The sequence below is a fragment of the Vidua chalybeata genome, chromosome 5, assembly GCF_026979565.1.
Source record: "Vidua chalybeata isolate OUT-0048 chromosome 5, bVidCha1 merged haplotype, whole genome shotgun sequence".
In the NCBI taxonomy this organism is placed as follows: Eukaryota; Metazoa; Chordata; class Aves; order Passeriformes; family Viduidae; genus Vidua; species Vidua chalybeata.
In genome coordinates this window covers 71,954,045-71,977,796 of record NC_071534.1, presented here as the reverse complement: position 1 = coordinate 71,977,796, position 23,752 = coordinate 71,954,045, and the positions used below count along the sequence as shown (strand labels likewise).

Below are 23,752 nucleotides of genomic sequence, written 5' to 3'. Positions count from 1 at the left end.
CTCTGCTGTTCCCACCAGGGGCTCTCCCGGCTTGGACTGGGAATTAGGTCATCCTGTGATATGCACATCCTGGGATACCATCACAGAACAGCCACATCTCGGGCTTTGAGCCACTCCTGCATTGAGATTCACAGAATCCCAAAATCCCTGAGGCTGTGAAAGCCCTCCCAGCCCATCCAGTCCCAGCTGTGCCCAATGCCCAGCTTGTCCCCAGCCCAGAGCCCTGAGTGCCACCTCCAGGAATTCCTTAAACACCTCCAGGGATGGGCACTCCAAACCTCCCTGGGCAGCCCCAGCCAAGGCCTGACCCCCTTTCCATGGGGAAACTCCTGCTGCTGCCCACCCTGCCCCTCCCCTGGCCCAGCCTGAGGCCGTTCCCTCTCCTCCTGTCCCTGTTCCCTGGAGCACAGCCCGACCCCCCCGGCTGTCCCCCAGGAAGCCGCTCCAGTGCCTCCCCTGCGGTGGGCAGGGAATCTTCTAGGCTGGAAAAACCCTTCCCTCAGTGAGGGGACACCGTGGCCTGGGGGCAGGAGAGGCTGTGCAGGGATCCCAGCCCAGGAGTGGCTCTGGCTCTGCTGCTGTCCCTCTGGGAAGCACGGGCTCCTCGGAGCCACCCCTGAGGCTCTTCCCTCCCTCCTCCCTCCCAGCGCTCCCTTTGACCGCATCGCCGAGATCAACTTCAACATCGACGCTGACGACGACAGCGTGAGTGGGGACCTGGGCTGGGGCTGGGATAGAGGTGGTTCTGGAGAGGTGCTGCTTGCATTCTGAGAGAAGAAAGGTTTGGGGGGGTTTGGCCAATGCAGGGGGGCCTGAGAGAGCCAGGCACTGCTCAGCCCCTCAGGGGATTCTCCCAGGAAATGTTCCCTCTGAGGCAGCACCCTGGCATGGAGGGAATCTTCCTCCCTCCCTGCGGTGCCAGATTGTTCCTAGAATCGTGGAATCCTGGGATGGCTTGGGTGGGAAGGGACCCCAAAGCCCCTGCAGTGCCACCCCTGCCATGGCAGGGACACCTCCCACTGTCCCAGGCTGCTCCAGCCCCAGTGCCCAGCCTGGCCTTGGGCACTGCCAGGGATGCAGGAGCAGCCCCAGCTGCTCTGGCAATTCCAGCCCAGCCAGGAATTCCCAATTCCCAAGATCCCATCCATCCCTGCCCTCTGGCAGTGGGAGCCATTCCCTGTGTCCTGTCCCTGCAGGATTGTCCCCAGTCCCTCTGCAGCTCCCCTGGAGCCCCTTTAGGCCCTGGCAGGGCTCTGAGATCTCCTGGATTCCGCTCTTGTCCAGGTGAACACGCCCAGCTCTCACAGCCTTAGATCATCTTTCCAGACAGATTAGGGGAGCATAGGCAGAGATGAATTTCTCATGGATCTAAACATTGCCAGGCTGTTCCTGGCCTTCCCTGGTTTATTGTCCCAAAGCAAAGCAGCCGCTGGACTGTGGTGATCCCAGGTGATCCCAGCTCCTGAGCTAAGCTGGATTTGGTCAGCCCTGAGACTTGGGCTTAAAGCAGTGTCTCCAGAGAACCTCTGGAATGTGATTTCCCTTTGGTCCTGCAGCCCAACGCCTCCCTGTTCGAGGCCTGCTGCAACGAGCGCATCCAGCAGTTCGACGACAACGAGGAGGAGGAGGATATCTGGGAGGAGAAGGACATCTCCTACGCAACCCAGGTCAAGTCCAGGACACGGTAAGGGGAAAGCAGAACCCTGATTTTCCCCCTGCTGCTGGGAATCTGCACATTTCAGTCCAGGCCAGGAGGAATTCCTTGGCTTTTGTGTCATTTTGGGGCTGTGAGGTTTTATCTGACACAACCCTGAGCACTTTCCCTCCACTTGTGCTGGGGGTTCTCTTGAACTGGAGACAGATCCAGTTCAGGGGAATTCATTAACAATGGGAACACCTAATTAATGAGTCTTCAATCAAACACATTAAAACCCCCCACCCTTAGTGTGAAACACTTGGAGTTTGCTCCTTCCCTCATCCTTGGAGAAAAGAGGAGGAAGAGGAGGTGAGACTGAGGGGAGTGGGCAGAACATTCTTTCTCAGAACATTCAAATCAGGAAAGTGAGAACAAGAGGCCTCCCAGGGGCATCTCGGGCTTTGAAATAATTTTTCATCCCTTTGACAGAACCACTCATTAAAATAAAGTTATTTCCATAATTCCCAATCTGAAATGTGATCAAAGGAAACAGGGAAAACATCCAAGACCTCACCATATCCTTGCCAAGCATCAACAACCTCAGGTCCTGCCTGGGCACAGGGTGGGCTCCACACCAGTGTCTGTCCCCTTGCTGGGCACTGGTTTGTGTGGTGTCCCCAGCCCTGGCTCTGTCCTGCACCTCCAGGGAATGCTGGCACCAAAGCCCATGGGAGTCTGGGGGAATCTCTCTGAGCACCCACAATTGTCCTGAGCAGCTGGGGGAAATACTGTGGGGGAAACAACCCTGGGAAAGGCTCTGGGCTGTTTCCCCAGGGACAGGGAGGAGGAGCTGAGGGAGTAGGGCGTGGCTCATTCCCAGTTCCTGTTCAGGTTTGGAGCCTCGCAGACATCAGAGAGCTCCAAGAGTGACCTGGAGAACGGGGACCACGACGGCAGCGTGGACTCGGAGGAGGAGGAGGAGCGGCCACCCCCCTCCCCACACAAGGGCAGCACCCCGGAGCAGAAGGACTCGGACTCCTGCCAAGGTACTGGGGCTGGGAGCACATCCCTGGGTCTGCAGGGATCACAGCAGCACTCTCACACTGCCAGCTCCCCTGGACAGTCCCCAGTTCCTCCTGGCCAGGGGGAAACGGGAATGCCAGGGCTCACTTTGTGCCTCTGGAGTCTCTGGGAGCTGGAGCCCTGCCCCAGAACAGCCCTTGTGTCAGGCAGCCCCACAGGGAGAATCCCAGGGAAAGGGTCCCTGCCCATGGCAGGGCTTGGAATGAGAGGAGCTTTAAGGTCCCCTCGCACCCAAGCCATTCCATGGTTCTGTGGTTCCCTGAATCCCAGCTCCTTCAGTGCAAATCCCAATCAAAGCAGCGGTGCAGGGATGTGACCTGAACTCCTCCCTGGCCAGGACAGGAGTTGTGTGCCCACCTTTGCCAGGTGTCTTCACACCCCCATCCCTGCCCATTCTCCTGCTTTTCCAGCTGTGCTTTGCCAGCAGTAAACCCATCCTACAGTGACTGGAGGAGGAGTGCAGAGGAACAGGCTTTTCCTGGAATGCCAGGAATGGGTTTGGGTGGGAAGGGAGCCCCAAAGCCCCTCCAGTGCCACCCCTGCCGTGGCAGGGACACCTCCCACTGTCCAGCCTGTTCCAAGCCCCAGTGTCCAGCCTGGCCTTGGGCACTGCCAGGGATCCAGGGGCAGCCCCAGCTGCTCTGGCAATTCCAGCCCAGTTCCTGCTCACCCTCCCAGCCAGGAATTCTTCCCAAGATCCCATCTAAACCTGGAGCTGGAAGCCATTCCCTGTATCTTGTCCCTCCAGGCCCCCTGTAAATTGTCTTTTTCCATCTTGTCTGCTCCCTTCAGGGATTTTCACAACTCTTTGTGTAGATGACACCATGGGAATGCTGGACACACACATGGTGCTGTCAGCAGAACAGTTCCAAGGGACAAAACATTTTCCCAACCATCTGTTTTCCCAAGAACTCTTTGAGTTCTAAACCATTATTTTCTCTGGTGCTGCCTTTGTGTTGTCACTGTGAGCACCAGCCAGGGTTATCCCATCATCCTGCTCTCTGCACCCCTTTGGAAGTGTCAGATAATTCCAGTCCATTGGGAAGAACCAGTATGAACCTCCCAGTCCCAGTGGGCTGTGTGTGCCAGCCCAGTCACCCTCTGGAGACTCATCTGGAATTTGGGATCAGTTTTGGGGATGCAGCCTTGAGGGGAGCAGCTCTCCTGCCTGGTTCTATTCCTGCAGAGCTCTGCAATCCTCCCTCTTCCCTGGGAAAAGCTAAGGGAAAACGCTATTCCAGAAGTGGGATTTGTAGGACTGAAAGTAGGAAGTGGGACTAGAAGTGGAAAGAGGTTCTGGAGGAGGAATTGTCCAGGATTGTAAAAAAAAGCAGTGGGTGATTTTTAGGATCTTAAATATTGGAATCCATTGATCAGTTCTTTACCTAAAACCCAGCCATTGGGGATGAAGATGGGAGCTTTTGGCAGGGAACTGAGGGACTGGGAGCTGGGAATCACTGACTTGGGGGATGAAGCTACCCACGGTGTCACGTGTGTCCATGGATTCCTCTCCTGGGGATAAACATCCACAGAGGGATTTCCATGAGACACAGGTGGGTGTGGAAGGGGGGCCCTGGGATGTCCCTGGGATGGGTTGGTCTGTCCCTGGGATCCCAGATGTGTTCCTGGGCTGGGTCACTGTGTCTATGGGATCCCTGGGATGTCCCTGGGATCCCAGCTGTGTCCCTGGGATGTCCCTGGGATCCCTGGGGTGTTCCTGGGATGTCCCTGGGATGGGTTGCTGTGTCCCTGGGATGTCCCTGGGCTGGGTTGCTGTGTCCCTCGGATGTCCCCGGACGGGGTTGCCGTGTCCCTGGGATGTCCCTGGGCTGGGTTGCTGTGTCCCTGGGATGTCCCTGGGATCCCAGGGTGTTTCTGGGCTGGGTTGCTGTGTCCCTGGGATGTCCCTGGGATCCCAGGGTGTTTCTGGGCTGGGTTGCTGTGTCCCTGGGATGTCCCTGGGCTGGGTTGCTATGTTCCTGGGATGTCCCTGGGCTGGGTTGCTGTGTCCCTCGGATGTCCCCGGACGGGGTTGCCATGTCCCTGGGATGTCCCTGGGCTGGGTTGCTGTGTCCCTGGGATGTCCCTGGGCTGGGTTGCTGTGTCCCTGGGATGTCCCTGGGCTGGGTTGCTGTGTCCCTGGGATGTCCCTGGGCTGGGTTGCTGTGTCCCTGGGATGTCCCTGGGCTGGGTTGCTGTGTCCCTGGGATGTCCCCGGACGGGGTTGCCGTGTCCCTGGGATGTCCCTGGGGTGCTCCTGGCCGGCTGAGGCTGGGCTGGCACCCAGGCTATGGTGTCCCTAGGGGCTGGCTGGACGGCCGTGTTCGAGCCCGCGGGCCCCACGCCGCCCGTGGCCATGGACGTGGGCTCCAGCGTGTGGGACTCGGCCGCCCCGCAGAGCAGCGCCCCGGAGGAGAAGGGCTGGGCCAAGTTCACAGACTTCCAGCCTTTCTGCTGGTAAGAGCCACGGAATTCCAGCTCCCTTGGGACTTGGGAACGGGGGAATATTTGGGATACATTTTGATGGAATGCCTGGCTGTAATCCTTTCTTCTTCCCCTTCCCATCACTTCCCTTTTGCTGTTTAATACTGTCTGATGATCCTGGATCAGGGCTCCTTCGTGCTTCCTGCTGCCTCCCAGTGCTCCTGACTGGGGTGGGACACAGCCCCTCTTTCCGTATCCTCAGTGGGGTAGAAAACCAGTAAAATAAGGTTTAGAGAAATTCAGAGCAGGGATGGGAAGGAAGAGCAGGGCTGGTGACTGCTCCTTGGGCTGTTGGGAGGCTCTGGGATGATCCTGGCTCCGTGCTCAGGGCTCTTCCCTCCCCAGCTCTGAGTCCAGCCCTCGCTGCAGCTCCCCCTTGGACACCGAGAGCGGCGGCACCGACAGGACCCCGGCGCAGGGCCAGGACAAGAACTGTGAGTGACACAGGGCCCCACGGGGTGCTCTCAGCTCCTGGGAACCCTGCATGGAGCACCTGGGGCAGGAGAAACGTCCCTGCAGGGCCCCTGCCCTGAGCGTTCCCTGCGGGATCAGTGAATGAAACAAAGGCAGAAATCCCGAGGGTTTGTTGGGACAACGTCAGCAGGGAAGGGATGGACCTGCAGTGAGTTGGAGCTGATGTCACAGGGACACTTCTTTTATCCCTGGAAGTGTCCCAGGCCAGGCTGGACGGGACTGGGAGCACTCTGGGACAGTTGAAGTTGTCCCCGCCCATGGTGGCAAGGGGTGGGCTTTGAGACCCTTCCCACCCAACCCATCCCATGATTCCCAGACCATCTGCAGTGGCTGCAGGCCCTGTTTGACCCCTCGGGCCATTCCAGGGAGCTTTCCCGATGTTCCAGTGTGGGCTGTTCCTCCCCCAGCCAGCGCTGCTGCCTCTCCCTGTGTGTGGAACGCGTGTGGGGCACGGAAGGCACCACTGGTGGCCTTGGACAGCAGCTCCTCGGGCAGCTCCGAGAGCGACGACGACGACGACGACAAAGCCAAGGCTGGCACGGAATCCACGGCCACGGCACAGGAGCCCAGCAAGGACAGGGCAGCTCCCACCAGGTGGGAAGGGATCTCGATGGGCTGGGATGTCCCCTGGGAGCAGGTCCTGCCCCTGGCGTGGCATGGGGGGGCTGAGGGACATATTTAGCACAGGGTTATTCCAAGGAAGGGTTGGGGCTCCTTTGGGCCACTCCAGTGTCACAGGAACATCTTTGTCCGTGATCTGGGATCTGACCCAGGGCGGGATCTGGGTGGGATCGCTCGGAAAAGCAGAGTAAAGGCTCCCATGGGATCCTCCTGCAGCCATGGGGGGGGAAGTTTAACCCACTCAGGTTCTCCTTTTCCCCTCGGTGTCAAAGCCAATCAATGAGAAAAGCACCAGGAAAGGCTGGGGCAGATCCAGGGATTGGGCAGGTTTGTAGGAATTGGATCCTCAATCCAGCCTGCTCCAATCACAGGGGATGAGCTGCTGCCCAACCCAGTCAGAATCTGCTGCATCCACAGAGATTTTACCCAGTTCTAAGATGCTGAGGTTTTTCCTCATACTCTTCCATGGATTTCCTTGTGTTTTTTACTGGAGTCCCTGGGTTTGTGCACCTGACTCAGGATCAGGAGTTTCCCTTCAGCAATGGTTGGTGACAGTTTGGGGACAATCCCAGTATTGTCCAGACATTTCTGGGGCTCTGGGGCCATGCCCATTCCCTGGGGAGCTGTTCAGTGCCCAACACCCTCTGGAGAAAGAACCTTTCCTGATATCCCACCTAACCTTCCCCAGCCCAGCTCCAGCTGTTCCTGTTCTTGTGTCCATCCTCTTTGAGATGTTCTCACCTCTTCCTGCTTTCCTGGCAGGACAGCGGTGTTTGTTCCTGGTTTGGCACGTTGGGAATGTTTTCCTCTCCAGACAAGTGTCTGGACCACACTCCATAGGGATAAAGCTTCCTGAACCTGCCTGTCTTTGCCTGCCTGCCCTTCTGCAGAGCTGATTCCATTGTGGCAAAGAGAGGAAACCCTGGAGCACCCACAGCCTCCCCTGACAGGTGTCTGTGGCTCTCCACAGCTGTGTCCATGGCCAGAGATCCCAGGGGAGCAGTGGGAGGACAGAGTTGGTGCCACAGCTGGGACTGGAGCTGCTCCAGGCCTGGGCTCCCAGTGGGAATCACCACCCAGAGCCTTCCCGGTGTCCTCAGCTCTCCCAAACCACTCTGCCTGCAGAGGGAATATCCATTTCTTACCACATTCCTTAATGATTCCAGGGAGATAGGAACGTTTTGGAGTCACTCAGTGGGTTGTGACTCTCTCCCAGCACTTCCCCAAAACCCCGTTCCTGTTGCTGTAGGAACAGGTTTTCCATCTCCTTTGCCCCTGGAATACTGGAATCTACACAGAGATCTCCAATGCTCCTTGGAACTGCTCAGGAACTCAGGGTTTTCCTTCCACTTGTCCCTGGCATCCACATGGAGGTCTTTTATCCTTGGAGCTGCCCAAGGCCTCTGTGGATTCCATGGAGAGCCAGATGTTGCAGCCCAGCAAATCCTCCAGATGTTCCACCCTCTGTGAGCCCCATCCCAGCTGCCCATGGGGATCCTTAGGGAGATGCAGCTCAGGAATTGCTCTCAGCTTCCCAGATTGGATCCCGCTGTCCTGGGAGGTTTGGGATTCCATCCCTCCAGGGGTGTCCTAGGGACAACAGGACATCCCACACAAACTCCTTGTTTGGGTTGTGTCAGCCCTGGATCTGGCCCTGGGTGTCCAGCTGGGATTTTCCTGGAGCCCAGGGAAGGCAGAGAAATTCCTGAGCCACCATGGGTGCTCAGGTAACTCTGGAACCCTCCTGCCCTGGAAACTTCAGGGATTGGGCTTCAGAAGATTCTCTTTGAGCCATGGAAATGTCGAGCTCCAGTTTTTTGTGTGGGAAGTGGTTTTCCAGCGACACTCCTGGGAACACAGCTCCATCCATGTGTCTCTCCAAGGTGTATTTTGGTACTTCTGAGGAGCTTGTGAGCCCTGGAAGAAAGGGAATGTTTAGATCTCATTATTCCTCATTTTTTACGTTTTTTTTCAAGAGAAGTGCTCCAGAAATAGAACCTCAGTCTCCAATTTCCATCACATGTCCAATTATCCAGCTGAGATTATTTTATTCCATAAACTCCCCCGGAGCTGGTGACAGGATTCCAGCTCAGCCATCTCCAGCTTTCCTCCCTTTTGTGGAGGTTTGCTCTGGGAGACAGGGAAAAAGAATTGTTCTGGATGGAAACTGGGAAGAAAATCATTCCTGGGGCAACCCATCCTCTGCCTTGGAAGCCAAAAAATGGGATGTGCACAGAAATCCCTTCTCCAGTTGGAAATATGTGTGGGTTTATTCCCAACAAGAGATTGGGAGGGTTTGTTCCTGCAGTTCTCCTTTCCCAAGATTTGAGCTTTGGTTGCTGGAGCCTCACTGGGGATGTTGTCCCTCAGGTGGTACCTCTGTGGTCCCTGGAGCACCTTCAGCATGTTTGGATTCTGGACATCCAATCCCTGGAGTTTTTCCTCCATGGGATTGTAGGATCTGCCCCTAAATGCAGGATTTTCTGGGTGCCCCAGAAGCCTGAGGAGCCCCTTGGGCAGAGCCTGTGGAGCAGAGCAGTGTCCGTGTCCGTGTCCGTGCCCGAGCAGAGCAGGCTGTGCCATCCCGGCAATGGGAATGGGAATGGCACTTCGGGAACTCTCAGACTGGATTTGCAGCAGGAGTTGGGAATGCCTCCCTCGAGGAGCTGTTCTGGTGTGTCCTGTTGGGTTTGGGACCCGGAGCCTCCAGGATGTGCCCGCTGATTTGAATCCCAGCTTACTCCAGTTCTCATTCCCAATGGGGTCTTTAGGCCTTTGTGAGGAGAGCAGGAGGAATTTTGTTTTCCCCATTGGAATTTGAGCCCCATTCCAGCGTGAGTCTGCATTTTCCATGGGCTGAGTTCCATTACTGTGTGCCTGCCCTCTCCCACAGTGACTCCAAGGGAAAGGCTCTGGAGACGCTTCCCGTGGCCGACTCCGGGACGGCCGGTGCCCCCCGAGCCCGGAACAGCGCGGCCACGCACACGGACGGGCAGCAGAGAGTGGCCCCTGCTGTCACAACTGCCACAGAAACGGCCACGAGAGACAGGTGAGGGCAGAATCCCGGGATGGTTTGGGTGGGAAGGGACCCCAGAGCCCCTGCAGTGCCACCCCTGCCATGGCAGGGACACCTCCCACTGTCCCAGGCTGCTCCAGCCCCAGTGCCCAGCCTGGCCTTGGCACTGCCAGGGATGCAGGGGCAGCCCCAGCTGCTCTGGCAATTCCAGCCCAGCCAGGAATTCCTAATTCCCAAGATCCCATCCATCCCTGCCCTCTGGCAGTGGGAGCCATTCCCTGTGTCCTGTCCCTGCAGGATTGTCCCCAGTCCCTCTGCAGCTCTCCTGGAGCTCCTTTAGGCCCTGGCAGAGCTCTGAGCTCTCCGTGGCTGAGCATTCCTAACTCTCAGCCTGCCCTCATAGTAGAGATGCCCCATCCCTCTGATCACCTTGGAAGGGGCTGGAATTAGACAGTTGTTAGGTCTCCTCCCACCCAGGCCACTCCCTGATTCCACGTTGATTTTTCCTGTAATATTCCATGAGGCTCCGGGGGAGTTTTTCCATAGGGAGCTGAGAACACTTCACTGGGCAGACAAAACACAGCCAGAGGGAGGGGCTCCAGTCCCAGCAGAAAGGCGTTCCAGGAGGGATGAGGGAAGCTCTGGGAGCTTTCCTGGCATGTCCCACATCCCTAAGGCTGCTCCCTGGTGTCCCTGCAGGAGTGACGAGGCCTTGCCCTGCGCCGAAGCCACGTTGAACGGCCCCGCTTGATGCCGCCGCCGCCCTGGGACGTGTGTGAGCCAGGCCAGGCTGCTCCCTGGTGATGCAATTTGTCAATTCTTTATTATTTTTTTTTCATTTTAATTTTATTTTTTAATAAATGCTGCATTGATGAGAGCGAGCTGGCGTTCAGGACCAGACACGCAGATCCAACAGCACCGATCCGTTCGGAAAGACACTCGGCATTGTCGAAATGTAGCATTGAGTTCAGTCCTCACGGGAATGACGGGCTCTTCCCAAGCCTTCTGCCTGATTTGAGTTGTCCCCTTCCCCGTGCCCCTGGTTTTTGTTTTGGATTTGGGGTTCAGTGCTGTTTTCCCAGTGTTATTGCACACAGTATTCAGCTTCTCTTGGGAAGGTAGCAGGTCCAGCGGCGGCCGGGGCCAGCGCACAAATCCCGCAGCCGTGTGACCAAAGTTCCTGATGGAGCTGTCCTCGGGCAGCCTTTGCACCGCTTTGTAGAGCAATAAAGCCTTACCAGAAACATTTCACAGGAGAGGAGGAATGCCAACACTTCCGCGGGGGGGAGCAGGGAGGGCTCGCATTGGGTTGGCAGGGCCGAGGCCGGGCTTGTCCCCGGCCGGAGCCAGGCAGTGACACTGAGGCCCAGCTCTCCAGGGAACGGCACGTCCCTGCATTCCAGCACTGCTCGGGGCTCTCCGTGGACACGTGGTGGGTCAGGGCAGGGTCTGTGCTGGGCCAGAGGTGGCCTCTCCTGCTGATGTCCGTGTTGGCCGCAGGGGACCCTGCCCACGAGGAGGTGACCAGGGGTTTGCTGGCTCTTTGGAGACTGAGTTAATGTATTTGCAAATGATGATGGAAATCCGTTTTCTGTTTGTTTTGTTCTGTTTTTAAAGTTTTTAATGGATGCAGGAACAGCAACACTTTTGCACTTTGTACCTGGTGATGACAGCGTTGGGGGAGGGCACGGGAGAGCCCTGGGGGACATCCGGATCCCTCAGGGAGGATGGGAGAGCAGGGCCAGGTGAGGGGAGCACCTGGAGCTGGGATATGGGCTGTGGGATGTGGGATATGGGATGTGCTCAGGCTGCAGACCCGCTCCCGGGAATGCCGTGATGGTGCCGGGCTCTGAGCTCCCTGCCAGCCCAGCCTGGGGGGCACGTGAGGTGCACTGGGGGGGTTTGGGCCACCTGGGGCAGCTGAGCTGGAACCCCCTGGCATGTGGAATCCTGAAAAATCCTCCCTTTGGAGTAAAGGCTGGAGCTTGGCACACGGAGCCAGGCCGCTGCTTTGGGATGCATCCCTGAGGGTGGGAAGGACCTCACATTCCCAATAGGGCAGCCTGGCTGCCCGGAAATCCCTTCCTTGTGCTGTGGTGTCTGCTCCTGGGATGTCCTTACGTGGGCTGGGAGGGCAGTGAGGGGAACGAGGTGTTCCCACCGTGGGGCTGCTCCGCTGGGTCCGGCGGCGCCATTCCCGCAGCCCCGGCTCAGCCCTGCCTGCCCAGGTCGGTTCTGCTCGTAGGGAAGAGGGGGGATCCCAGGAACTGGGGTGCTGGACACGGCTGGGATCCTGGAGGTTACTGGGGCTGTGGGCCACTCGTGTGCTGCTGGCAGGGCTGGGCTGTCCCCCAGCCCCAGTTCCTTGGGAATCAGGTGGTGCAGGGCTCTCATTCTGGAAGTTTTCACTCGCTGCGTGTAATTTAAAATTAATAATTTAAAGTTAATTGCACTGGGAGGGAAAAATATCTCACTTTGTGCTTTGCTTCCCCTGCTTGGTGTTCAGGGATCAATCCCACTCCAGCCAGGACTCTCAGGCAGGATCAGTGGCTTTGAGGTCCTGATTAAAGTCTTAATTTTCCAAGGATTGGTGCTAGAGTTCTGCTGGACATCGGCTTCCCTCCGGGCATTCCTGGGGCCCCAGAGCTGATTCCATGGAAGCTGAAGGATCCATGTGCTGGTACAGCCTGGCTGGATCCCGGGGGATGCCAGGGTGCTCTTCCAGCCTGTTCCCTCTGCCTGCCCCAGGGGCAGCTGTGCCCAGATCCGTGCGGGATCGGGGGATGAGGGGAATGTCCTCGGCAGGCACAGCTGGATCATCCTTCCGGCTCGGATCCCTTCCCGTGGGAGCAGGGCTTTGGCTGGGGTGGGGGCACAGCGGGGTCCCCTCATGTGGCCTGAGGGACAGGACAGGGCCTCCACCCTGGGCTGCCGAGCTCTGGGAGCTGTGATTCCACCTGGACAGGGATGGGGCAGCAATAGCCCCATGGTGGCTCCCAGAGGTGGGGCTGGCCGTGCCTTCTGCTGCAATTCCAGCCTGCCGTTCCTCAGCTTTGGCTTCGAGTCCCTGATTGTCAGTGAGAGCTTTAATAATAATAATTATATTAATAATAATGATTATAATAATAATAATATCCTTGGGCATATCCAGATCCGAACACAGCTCGTTACTGGGGGCTCGTTAGTGGGTTAATTTATTACTTAATGCTGAGACACATCACTGGGGCTTGGTCCAACCTGTGGAGATGCACAATTCCATGGGTTTGGTGCCTGTGGGTGATCCCTCCATGGCTGGGATTGAGGCTCTCAGTTCATTGCACCTCTCCACTCCCCTGGGGTTGTTCTTCCCTCCAGCCAGGGGCTGATCCAGACCCAGCTCCTGCTGCTTGGGCTGCCGGGGTTTGCAGCTCCGAACAGAGCCAGAGCCAGTTCCTGACCTGGCTCCGGTGCTTTTGTGGGGAAACCAGGAACAGGAAATCCTTCTGAGGCAGAGCTTCCATCCCTCCGGAGACACAGCGGGTGTGTGGGGCTTGGAGCGTCCCACTTGGGGTTTTCCTTCTCCCTGTGCTCCGGGGAAGGGCTTCCCAGGGCTGGAGCAGGATCTCTTGGCTTCTGAGGATGGAATTCCCTGTCCCCCCATCCCCTCATCCCCTGGCCCTGCTCAGCTCCGTGTCCGAATGATGAGGGCTCCCCCCAAGTCCTGCTCTGCGCTTCCCTCCTGCCTCATGCTTGGAGTCTCCCATGTGCACAGGGTGTCCGTGGGGCTGGGATTGCCCCTGGGGCTGCTGAGGGTGTGGGTGGACACACATCTGTGTCATTCCATAGATATTTATCCACAAACACCTGGATCTTGTGAGAAACCCGGGAAGGGAGCACTGGGAGCACAAGGGGCTGCGTTTTTATCTCCAGGGTCAAGAGCAAAAGCAGCAGGGCCAGGTTCCTGGGGGGGTGGTTCTGGAATGTTCCGTGCAGTGGCTCTGCCTGCCTGGGCATGGATCTGGGGATCCAGTGATCCTGCTGTGCCAACTGCTCCATGCTGGGATGGGAGGGGAGGGCACAGTTAGAGCTAAACCTGATCCCTTTGGCCAATCCCGGGGGATCCCTGGATCGTGGCACACCTGTCCCTGGGTGGGATGTGGGAAGAACAAGCTCCTTGGGAATGGAAAATCCCGTGGTGTTGGGAGTGTCCCTGTCCACTGTCACGTCGGGTGCCCCTTCCCAGTGTCCCAGGTCCTGTGGTGGCACCTGGGTGCGGAGTGAGGGAAGGGAGCAGAGCTGGAGGGCTGGGAATCCGAAATCCCAGTGTGTGGAGCTGTGATCTCACAGCAGATGGAGTCAGAGTGGCTGGGATTGAGCATTCCTGGGGCTCAGGACAGGCTGGGGGGGTTCTGTACCCCCTCAGTCCAGGGTTATCCAGAGGTGTGTCTGGAATTCCCTGTGTGTCCCAGGGGGGAGATCTTCTTCCCACTGCACCCAGCGCCCTGGAAGGGCAGCCAGAAGGGAATATTCCAGTCATTCCCTCAGCAATTCCACAGCCAAAAACTTCCCTAAAAGAGAATTCCCTCTCCTCTCGAGGCAGGCAAAATCCCAGGTGTTTATTGGGGTCCTCTGTCCTCAGCAAAGCCCAAGAGAAATTCTCCGAGTGTCCCAAGGCTTTGCTGCCCCTGGGATGGAATCCCAAGGTTTCATCCCGAGGTTTCATCAAGAACATCTCTTTGGAGAGCGTCAGGTGGGCAGGGAATGGAAACCCTGAAAAAAAAAGGAAAAAAAGATTACCAAAAAAAAGACAAAAAGCTCAGTGTTGCCCTCAGTGTCTGTTCCAAAGGGCTTGGACATCCCAGTTCCCAGATTTCCCAGTGAAAGGTTTGGAGTGAAGGTGCAGGGACATTCCCAAAGAACATATCTAAAGGAAATATCATTTAAATTACTTTCTTCTCTCCAGTGGCATCCCAGAGTCATTTTTCCCACACTGGCCGGGCAGCTGTCATTAAAATCCTGATTTATCAGTGGCAATGCTTGGAGCACATCCCTGCGCCAGGCCTTGAAATCCCAACCCCTTGGGGAGCCCCCTCATCCTGAAGGGCCCTTTCTGCCCCACTGGGTGGGCTGGGAATTGATCTGTCGGAAAAAAAGGAATTGATTGGGAAAAACGGAATTGATCTATTGGAAAAACTGGAGGGTGGCGCTTAGTGAAGGGCTCAAGGTGTATCCCAGGTGTGTCCAGGGTGTATCCTGGGTGTAACTGGGCTGTGTCCTGGGTGTATCCCAGGTGTGTCCAGGGTGTTTATTCCTGCTGTCCTATCACTCGTGGACTGGCTCTGAGCTGGTTTAAACTGGGGCTCGCTGGGCTCCGTGCTCTGAGAGAATTCCTGGTCCCCTCCTCAGCGGCCGAGCTGCACACGTTGGGGTTGGGAGCTCCTCCTGCCATTTCCCATTCCCGCTGTCCTGGCTCCGTACCACATTTGGGAAGCTGTTCTTGCCATGGAACATTCTCCATCCCTGCTCGTCCTGGCTCCGTCCTGTGCTGCTTCCCTGTGCTCTCCTCCTGGGGGAACAGGGATGTGCCACCCTGGAATCCTGGCCGTGCCCTCCGGGCAGGGCCCGAGGCTGCTCAGCCCTGCCCTTGGAACCAGGTGTGCTGCTGTGGTGTATCCATGGAAACCATGGAAATCCATGGAAACCCATGGAGGGGTTTCGTTGTGACTGTTCTCCCTTGGACTCCTTATCAGGATTTTTCCCTTTGCTGTGCCGAGATTGGATTTGGGATTGTGGTTCCCAGTCCAGAATCGGCTCTGGAATTTGGCAGTGTTAATGAATAATTACCTGTGTTAGTTAATGACATGTGGCAGTGGCAGCAATGGTGCCCTTCAGGTGTTGGACCAACTCCAGCATTCCATCAGTGAAAGTCTGAGATCCTTGGGAAGATGGGTTGGATCGGTTCCTGTTGGTTTTGTCCTGGATAACGTTTCTGACTTTATCAGGAATGCTGTTGGGTTTGGGCTGAGAATGAGATCTTTGATCCTGGTTTTTCCCTCTGTGGTGGGAAGTTCCAGCAAACCCAGGAGTTTTCCAGGTGTATTTAGGGCTGAACTTAGGGGCAAACAAATGGAAAAGGAACAATTTGGCTCCTCCCTGCTGGCTTTGCTCACCTGAATCTCTCTTACCTCATCCAGGAAGGGCTTTGTGGTGTCCCAGCTCTCGCCTGGATTTGTACAGAATTCCCAGTGTTCCCTGGTGGTCCTCACCTCTCCCAGCAGTGGGATGTTCCCATGGAAACTGTATTTTTGTATTTGATGCTGATGGGAAGAGAGGGATTTTCCTCTCTCCCTGTATTTGGGGCTTTTCTGGAGGGCAGAGCCTTCCCTTCTATTTTTGATTCCCTCAAATTCCCTGGACAGATGGAAACAAGGAAAAAAATCCTTTCTCCTGTAGTTTTGATGCTCAGAGGTAGTTTTGCAGAACTTTGTAGGAATTCTGGGAATGCTGTAGGGATTCCCCTGCGGGGGGTGGGTTTGGTGCCTTTGGCAGTGAGGGCACTGCTGGAGGATCCCCTTGGCTGGATCTCATGGATCCAGACATGGAATAGAATTATCCACAGGCACAGCAAGCGTTCTTCTCTCCATGGAAATGCTTCTCCCGCTCTCCTCTTTCCCAGACTGCTGCTGGAGAGCCTCGAGTGGCCCCTGGGGTGCTGGGATTGCAGCAGGGAGTTTTGGCTGCTCCACTCCTGAGCCCAGAGTTGAGCCTGGAGTTCCCTTGTTCCGTGGTCCTTGCATGCCTTCCATGTCCTCCTGTGAATTCCTGGCTCCCTGGAGTCCTTCCCTGGCCCTTGGAGTCATCCCTTGGTCCTTGCAGTTCCCTGATCCTCACGTCTATTCCATGGTCCTTGCAGCTGTTCCCTGGCCCTCGTGCATTCCCTGATCCTTGCAGTTAATCCCTGCTCCCTGCAGCCATTCCCTGTTCCCTGAAGCCATTCCCTGCTCCTCAGCTCCCTGTTCCCACTCCTGGCAGTGACTTTGCACGGACACTTCAGCTCTTTCCCTGCTCCTTTCTCTCATCCTAGGAATGTTCAAACTCCAATCTGTGTCTGATAGGCCACAGCAGAATCTGGGAAAGTGTGGAAAATCCCAATCCCAGTCCCTTCCCTTCCCTTCCCTTCCCTTCCCTTCCCTTCCCTTCCCTTCCCTTCCCTTCCCCTGGATCCTGTTAATTTGCAGTTAATTCCCATGTATTCATCACATCCCTGCAATTCCCATCCCTGCTCCTCCCCTCCCTCCAGACCTGCTGCAGCTTTCCCAAAAAAGGTTCTGCTCCCTCGGACACTTCCAGCTCCTGGGCCCCTTGGATCGGGAGCTGTTCCAGGGCACGGCACTGGCCACACTGGAAGTTCCAAAGCAATCCAAATCCTGGGATTTAGTATGGAAGGAGCCACCTCTTCCCATTCCAGCTTGGATCCAAGCCTCTTCCATCCCAGGTCACAGGAGACAGAGAAGGAGAACGTCCTGTGCCCAAGCCCATGGATAACAAATCATTCCCAATTCCCACTGATCCGAGTGCCTTAAATCCATCCCCATCCCAGCAATGGATTTCTGTTCCCTGTGCTCTTCCCCCTACACCTCACAGCTCCTTATCCCAGTTAGCCCATCCCAGTGTCCCAGTTCATCCATCCCAGTGTCCCAGTTCATCCATCCCTATATCCCACTTCATCCCTGTATCCCATTCATCCCAGTTAGCCCATCCCAGTGTCCCAGTTAGCCCATCCCAGTATCCCAGTTAGCCCATCCCAGTGTCCCAGTTCATCCACCCCCGGTGTCCCCACGGAGCTCCGGGCAGAGCCAGATGGGATTTGGTCACAGGAAGCCCCAGGGCCCCTTCCCTGGACTGGGGATGTGAGGGTGATGTTTGGGAGTGGGGCCCTGTCAGAATTCCACAAAACAGAAGGAAAACGTCCTTTGGGAATGCTCAGCTCCCAGGTTTCCCTTTGGGGCCGTGCAGGGAGCAGCTGATCCTTTCCCAAGGGATAACAGAAATCCCATGGGAGTGGGGCCATGGGGCAGGGAACGGGAATTCTGTGTCCATTTCCTGTCTGCTCCAGAGGATCCCAGACTCCAGCCCGGGCATCGGAGCTATCTCTGAGTAATACAGACACTGGGCTTAAAAGCACCAGAAAGAAAGGATTATTCCTGATTTTCTGATGGAATGGAATTAATGTTTAATCCCAAATATTTTATTATTTAATGGAATTTAAATGAAATCTTCCTGGGCCTGTAAATATTCCCCCCTCTTGGAATATAAACATTCCCCTGCTGGGTCTGGGGTTTGTGGAATAGAAAGGGATTTTCTGCCACACAGTCCCAGAGAATTCCCTGATGAGCTTTTCCCTCTTAAAATTGTCCTTCGTCCCCTGGCAGCCGACAGTGGCAAACACGGGAATGCTCAGGCCTCCCGAGTGGAGGGGACAGTGCTGGGATCCAACGTCAAACCTGGACCTGGGCACAGCGGGAGGGGCTGGAATTAGGAATTGCCTGGGTTGGGTTGGGGTTTCCCTGGTTGGGATCCCCCTTTCCCTGGTTGGGATCAAAGGATGCGCTGCGGGGGCGGAGCAGCCGGACTTCCTGGATTTATGGATTTATGGCCAATTTAGGAACAGGACCTGACCCCCACCCGCATTCCCAAGGGAGCCAGAACCTTTCCTGTGGGTTTCCCATTTGGTTGAGGCCGTGACTCGAGGGTTGGACCGTGAGACTGATGAGGAGAGACCTTGGGATGAAAGTCCTTGGGATTTCAGGGAAGGAGGTGGTTGGTTTCTCCCACAGCCTTGGGGACAGGCAGGAGCATCCCAGGGCATGGATCCAAGGAGAGAGGGCTGAGGTGACACTGGGGACAGGCAGGAGCATTCCAGAGGACATGGGTCCATGGAATGAGGGCAGAGGGGACACTGGGGACAGGCAGGAGCATCCCGGTGGTGGCAGCAGGAGCTGCTCCAATCATGTCCCTGGCTCCTCCTTCCCTCCCTATTCTCCCATTCCCAGCATTTGCTGTAAATAGGGAATATTTATAAAAATTTATTGCAGAGATTTCTAAACTCACCTGAATCCCGTTTTTCCCAAAGCTTTTGGCTTTGCTGGGATCTCCTAGAGCAGGAGATTTGCACCTTCCCAATGGGCTCTGGCGTTGGCACAAATCAATCCAATCCCAATCCCAGTCCCGGGTGCTGGGCAGGGCTGGGAATTCCAGGGGTCCCAGGGCTGAGAATGGAGCGACTCCTTCCCCTGATTTTATCCCTGTCCCATTTTCTCCGGGCAGGAGAGGCTGTTCCAGGCTGGAGCCATCCCAGGCTGTCCCTGGCCCTCTCAGAGGTCATGGATTTTCCCTTTTCCTTGTTTCTGTCTTTGCCTTCCATGTCCGACCCGGCTGCAGCGGCATTTGAGGGGAATTTGGGTGGAAATGTGGAATTTTCCAGGCATTCTCCTTGATGAGACATTTTCCAAACCTTTCCTTTATCCCGCCCGAGTCCCGGGATCCACGTGGCCACGGGGGGTGATCCCTGCTGGCACATCCCGGTCCCCAGGGGTTGGTTCCTGGTGGTTTTCCCTGCTGAATTTGCTCCAGCAAATCCCTCCTTGGCTCCGCTTTCCCGCTCCGTCCATCCGCACTCGGAGTATTCCATGTTTGCTGTTGAGTTGGAGCCTCTGGAGCCGCTGTTCCGGGGCTTTTCCATCCCTTGCAGGGGCTCGCTGGGAACACTGGGCTCTGTGACTGTTAGCACAAACCATGGACTCATCCCCCGGGAGACGCCGGTGCCGCCTCCGGCCCCAGAACCCCAAGTTGATCTGAAAATGAGCCAAGCCAGGCTGCTTGTCGGGAATGACTCCGGGTCTCCGGGAGAGCGGGGGGCTCTGGGACCACAGCGGTGCCCGGGGCTGGCAGGGCCATCCAGGCATCTCCTGAGGGAGCGGATTCTGTCCGGGCTCCGTGCCCGTCCCAGGGGCTCCGTGCCCATCCCAGGCCGTGCCTGGCTCCTAGCCTTGGCTCGTTTTGGGAAAAGGCCTTGGGAATGGCACCTCTGCCATCCCCACGTCCCGGCTGAGGCAGAGCTAATTCCAGGCTGTGGGATGGGAGCCGGAGCCTTCCCTGAGCACAGGAGATCCCATAAATCCAACAGCCCGAGCAGAGGGAGGCGCTGCCGCCGTGGTGGTGGGGATTCATGGATTTGGGAAGCTTCCAGGGGGGTCCCCAGCCCGAGCCCGGATTTTCCGCGTCGCTCCGCTCCTCCTCTTCCCGCTCTTCCCAAATCCTGCCGCGGTGTCCCGAGCTGAGTCTCCCTGAAAATCTGCGCTGGCACCGGGGACATCCCGGCAATTCCCGAGGGAATGCCCGAGGGATGGGGGTGTCCCGGCGGGAGCAGCGAGCGGGGGGGACTCGATGCCTTTCTCCACAACCACCGGCCCCGCAAAGCAATAAAACCACGGAGGGGCCGCGGGGAGATCCCGGGATCCGCCCCCGGCCCGGCGCCGGGGCCCGGGCGGGCACGAGGGCGATGCCGGGGGAGCCTTCTCACGATGCCAACTGCCCTTAAATTGGGATCCGGGTCTTTGTAAGCAATGTCTGTGTATTATGTGTAAATATGAGGGACAAATTTGAAATTACTGCCTTTTCCCTGTTTATTTTTCTGAGTAATTCCAGATGTACTTTAGTCTCTCTACTGTCAAAACTTTTATATTGTAAATCTGATGCTGGTGGCTTTTTTGGTTATTTTGGTTTTTGGTTTTGGTTTTGTTTTTTTTTTTTTTTTTTGTAAAAAAGCAACCAAAAAAGAAAAAAAAAAAAAAAAAGAAAATAAGAAAAAAGAAAAAAAGTCTGCATCTCTCTATGTTGTCAGTTTTAGGCTGTAAATTCCAACTATCAATAAAAGCTCAAAATTCACGTGCCAGTGCTGGGTTCCTCCATCCCGCAGGACGCCGAGGGTCCCGAGGGGGCTCTGGGATGGTCAGGGCCGGGAGTGGGGCTGGACTCCTGATGGAATCCCTGAGGCTGGGAAAGCCCTCCCAGCCCATCCAGTCCAAGCTGTGCCCAATGCCCACCTTGTCCCCAGCCCAGAGCCCCGAGTGCCACCTCCAGGAATTCCTTGGACACCTCCAGGGATGGGCACTCCAAACCCCCCTGGGCAGCCCCTGCCAAGGCCTGACCCCTTTCCATGGGGAAATTCCTGCTGCTGCCCACCCTGCCCCTCCCCTGGCCCAGCCTGAGGCTGCTCCCTCTCCTCCTGTCGGGTTGGAATGGTGGCAGCCCCAGCAGGAGCAGGTGGGACAGAGCGGATCCAGCAAAGGTCCCTGAGCCAGGATCCCCCAGGAGCTCTGCCCTGTGACACAGGAGCTGAGCCCGTCCTGTGCTTCCCGAGGCTCTGCCCTCTTTCCTGGTGCTCAGCAAAGCAAAAGGAGCGTCTCTCATATTAATTTTTTTATTAAATTCTGTTAGTTTTCTTTTTATAGAATAACCTTTTCCTCTAGGCACAAATACAATACAAGGACTCTGCATGTTTGACACAATGTACAGAAACTTCAATAATCTACAACTGCTCAGGTAAGTTACAAAACCTCCGTGTTACACCTGCACAGCCAGGATGGTACAGAGGAACGGGGTGACTGTACAAAGAGCTCTGCACTGAAATAAAACGCTGGACTTTAAAAACAAGACAGGTGGAGGGGCTGGCGGAGCTGGGGGGGTCAGTCCTGGGGGTGCTGGGGGGTCCCGGGTGGCAGTGGGGCTGCAGTGACCCCACGGTGCCCTCTGGGGTCCCCCCACGCCGGACCCCCAGTTCACACCAGTGCGGGGGCGGGGGGGGGCTGCAGGAGCCGATTCGGTACCGAGAGCCACCCCCGGCACTGAGGGGCAGCAGCAGTGGGTGGGACAGCAGGGACAGGGACAGGGACAGGGACAGGAGCTGCTCCCTTGGGCCCCCCCGGCTGGGCACAGGCAGAGCACAAAGGGGGCACCCGGTGGGGGGGGGGGGGGGGGGGGGGTTGGAGGGAGGAGAGCCCTGAGGGCTGGGGGTGTGACCTGTGCAAAAGAGACCCTGCAGACACCAGGTGGCACTTGCAGGGCCACTGTCCCAGCCCTGTCCCAGCCCCGTGTGGCTGCAGCCAGAGGGGACCCTCATCCCGGGGCTGGTCTGGTCCCCACCCCCCGGGAGGGGACAGAGGGGCACCCAGGAGGCTGCAGCATTTGGCACCTCCCGCAGGGAATGTGCCCCCCGGGACAGCCAGCCTGGAGGTAGAGACTGTCCCAGCCAGGACAGGCAGCCCCTGGCCCGCTGGGAGCAGAGTGGCCACGGCCACATTCCCCCCAGGGACACGGAGCCAGCGCCTGCAGCATCCCAACATTCCCAGCATTCCCGTTCCTGTGCACAGCTGGGAGCGGCTCCAGGGTGGGACACGACACGGGATGGTCCCGGTGCTCCCGCGCTGTCCCCTCTGCCATCCCCTGAGCTGCAGGTCCCGGCTCCAGCGGGAGGGAGCGGAGCCCAGGACTCGCTCCCAGGCCGGGAGGGGCAGGGAAGGTTACGGGGGACTCTGGCAGACATGCAGGGGAGCAGGACGAGGGGCAGGACGAGGGGTTAGCTCTGCCTCCCCCAGCAGTGTGGGGTGGGGGTGTGGGGTGCAGGACCCCCTGCCCAGGGAGCGGGGCTGGGGCACACGGAGGACACGGGGTCACGACACGGCTCAGACGGGGCTGGGGGCGGGACGGGGTCCCCGCCCGCTTCAACGCGAGGAATCCCTCCCTGTGCCACCCACCCCGGACACGCCCGTCCTGCCCGGCGGGTGGGAGGAAGGGCCGCTCCTCCTCTCCCTCAGTCCTGGGCTCGGCCTCGAGCCTGGCGCTGCCTCTGCTCCCGCTGCGGGCCCGGCAACCGTGCCTGGAATTGCGGCTCCGCTGAGCCGGGCTCACGCGTCCGACAGGCAGCTCTGGATGCGGTCGATCCACTGCTGGGCCAGCTGCACGTCCTGGGCGCAGAAATTGTAAACTCGTTTCGTCGTCTTCAGCTGCGGGCAGAGACAGGAGGGGCTGAGGGCTGCGCTGGGAGTGACCGGAGCTGCCCAGCGCCAGCCCCTGCGGACACTCACGTCGAAGAAAGCTTTCTCATCCACCGTCTTGGGGGCCCCCATGGTGGGGGTCCCCGGGGTGATGGACTCCACCTCGGCCAGGTCGATGACCCCCTTGCACTCTGTGTCCATCCGGCTGTCGTAGTACCGCAGCTGCGGGAGAGCCGGCTCAGGGCAGGGCAGGGATGGGATGGGATGGGATGGGATGGGATGGGATGGGATGGGATGGGATGGGACAGAGGGACAGGACAGACCCCGGGGCCCACCCAGTACCTGATGTTTGGTTTTATCCAGCACAAACCACCGAGACTTCCAGGGTTTCATGAAGGCGCCTTTCTTGTACAGAGACCCCTCGTAGGATCTGCGGGGCAGGAAGGGGCCAGAACAGCGGGGTCAGGGATGGAAACCCACCGGGATCCATGTCCTGTTCCCCCGGGAGGGATCCCCCTCCCACTGCCGGCATTCCCAGCCCACTCCCAGCCCCGCCTGCCTGTTCTCGCTCTCGGACATCTGGAACTGGCTGTAGAGGGTGGAGGTGCTGCGGCGGCCGCCCGGCTTCCCGCTGGACGGGGTGGAGGTGCTGCTGGTGTCGCTGTCCAGGCTGAGGTTGAGCGTGGAGCCCACCCCGCTCTCCTGCAGGTACACGCCCAGCGAGCGCCGGTGGTGGGACAGCCCCGATGACATCAGCAAGGAGCTGGGGGTCTGCGGGACAGGGACAGCGTGAGGGGGGCTGGGGCTGAGCACCAGCAGCAGCAGCAGCAGAACCAGCACCACAACCACCGTCAGAACCAGCAGCAGCCTGCCACACCCTGTCACACCTCTGTCACAGCTCCTGCCACACCCTGTCACACCATCACAGCCCCATCACAGCCCCTGCCACAGCTACGCCCACACCCTGTCACACACTGTCACACCCTGTCACATCCTGTGACGGTGCCTGGCACAGCCCTGTCACGCCCTGTCACCTACCCTGCTGCCCTCCTGCCGCCCCTCCGTGCGCTGGGACGCTTTCACCTTGTCCCACGTGTCCTTCCAGCGCTCCGGGACCTGCCCCAGCTCCATCTCCAGGTTGTGCAACTCCTGTGGGGGGAATTCCAGCATCAGCCCCGGAGGGGACAAAACCCCTGGGGTCACTGTCGCTGTCCTGGGGTCACCGTTGCTGTCCCGAGGTCACTGTCCCTGTCCTGGGGCTGCTGTCCCTGTCCTGGGGTCACCGTCCCTGTCCCAGGGCCGCTGTCCCTGTCCCGGGGCTGCTGTCCCTGTGCTGGAGCCACTGTCCCTGTCCCGGGGCCGCTGTCCCTGTCCCGGGGCCGCTGTCCCTGTGCTGGAGCCACT

General features: G+C 57.8%; 2 protein-coding genes and 1 long non-coding RNA gene across 6 annotated transcripts in view; 1 reads left to right on the top strand and 2 right to left on the bottom strand.

The window, feature by feature from the left end:
- The window catches only part of PPP6R2 (protein phosphatase 6 regulatory subunit 2), a 63,936-nt gene extending 53,741 nt beyond the window's left edge, over positions 1-10,195 (top strand). For both annotated transcript variants that reach the window (XM_053943453.1, XM_053943454.1), the window contains exons 17-24: positions 648-705; positions 1,557-1,684; positions 2,528-2,682; positions 5,023-5,176; positions 5,549-5,637; positions 6,085-6,271; positions 9,192-9,347; positions 10,014-10,195. In XM_053943453.1, coding sequence (XP_053799428.1) covers positions 648-705; positions 1,557-1,684; positions 2,528-2,682; positions 5,023-5,176; positions 5,549-5,637; positions 6,085-6,271; positions 9,192-9,347; positions 10,014-10,065 — 979 coding nt within the window. In that variant the 3' untranslated portion in view covers positions 10,066-10,195. The remainder of the gene's footprint in view (positions 1-647; positions 706-1,556; positions 1,685-2,527; positions 2,683-5,022; positions 5,177-5,548; positions 5,638-6,084; positions 6,272-9,191; positions 9,348-10,013) is intronic.
- Positions 10,196-13,889: 3,694 nt separating this feature from the next.
- On the bottom strand, positions 13,890-14,851 carry LOC128788425 (uncharacterized). The gene is made up of 2 exons (XR_008431069.1): positions 14,772-14,851; positions 13,890-14,063 (listed from the first exon to the last, which is right to left on the bottom strand). It is a non-coding gene; the product is annotated as an uncharacterized LOC128788425 (long non-coding RNA).
- Positions 14,852-20,761: 5,910 nt separating this feature from the next.
- The window catches only part of SBF1 (SET binding factor 1), a 65,012-nt gene continuing 62,021 nt past the window's right edge, over positions 20,762-23,752 (bottom strand). For all 3 annotated transcript variants that reach the window (XM_053942188.1, XM_053942189.1, XM_053942190.1), the window contains 5 exons: positions 23,387-23,497; positions 22,908-23,119; positions 22,691-22,778; positions 22,439-22,570; positions 20,762-22,357 (listed from right to left, as the gene is read on the bottom strand). In XM_053942188.1, the coding sequence (XP_053798163.1) occupies positions 22,259-22,357; positions 22,439-22,570; positions 22,691-22,778; positions 22,908-23,119; positions 23,387-23,497 (642 nt within the window). In that variant the 3' untranslated portion in view covers positions 20,762-22,258. The remainder of the gene's footprint in view (positions 22,358-22,438; positions 22,571-22,690; positions 22,779-22,907; positions 23,120-23,386; positions 23,498-23,752) is intronic.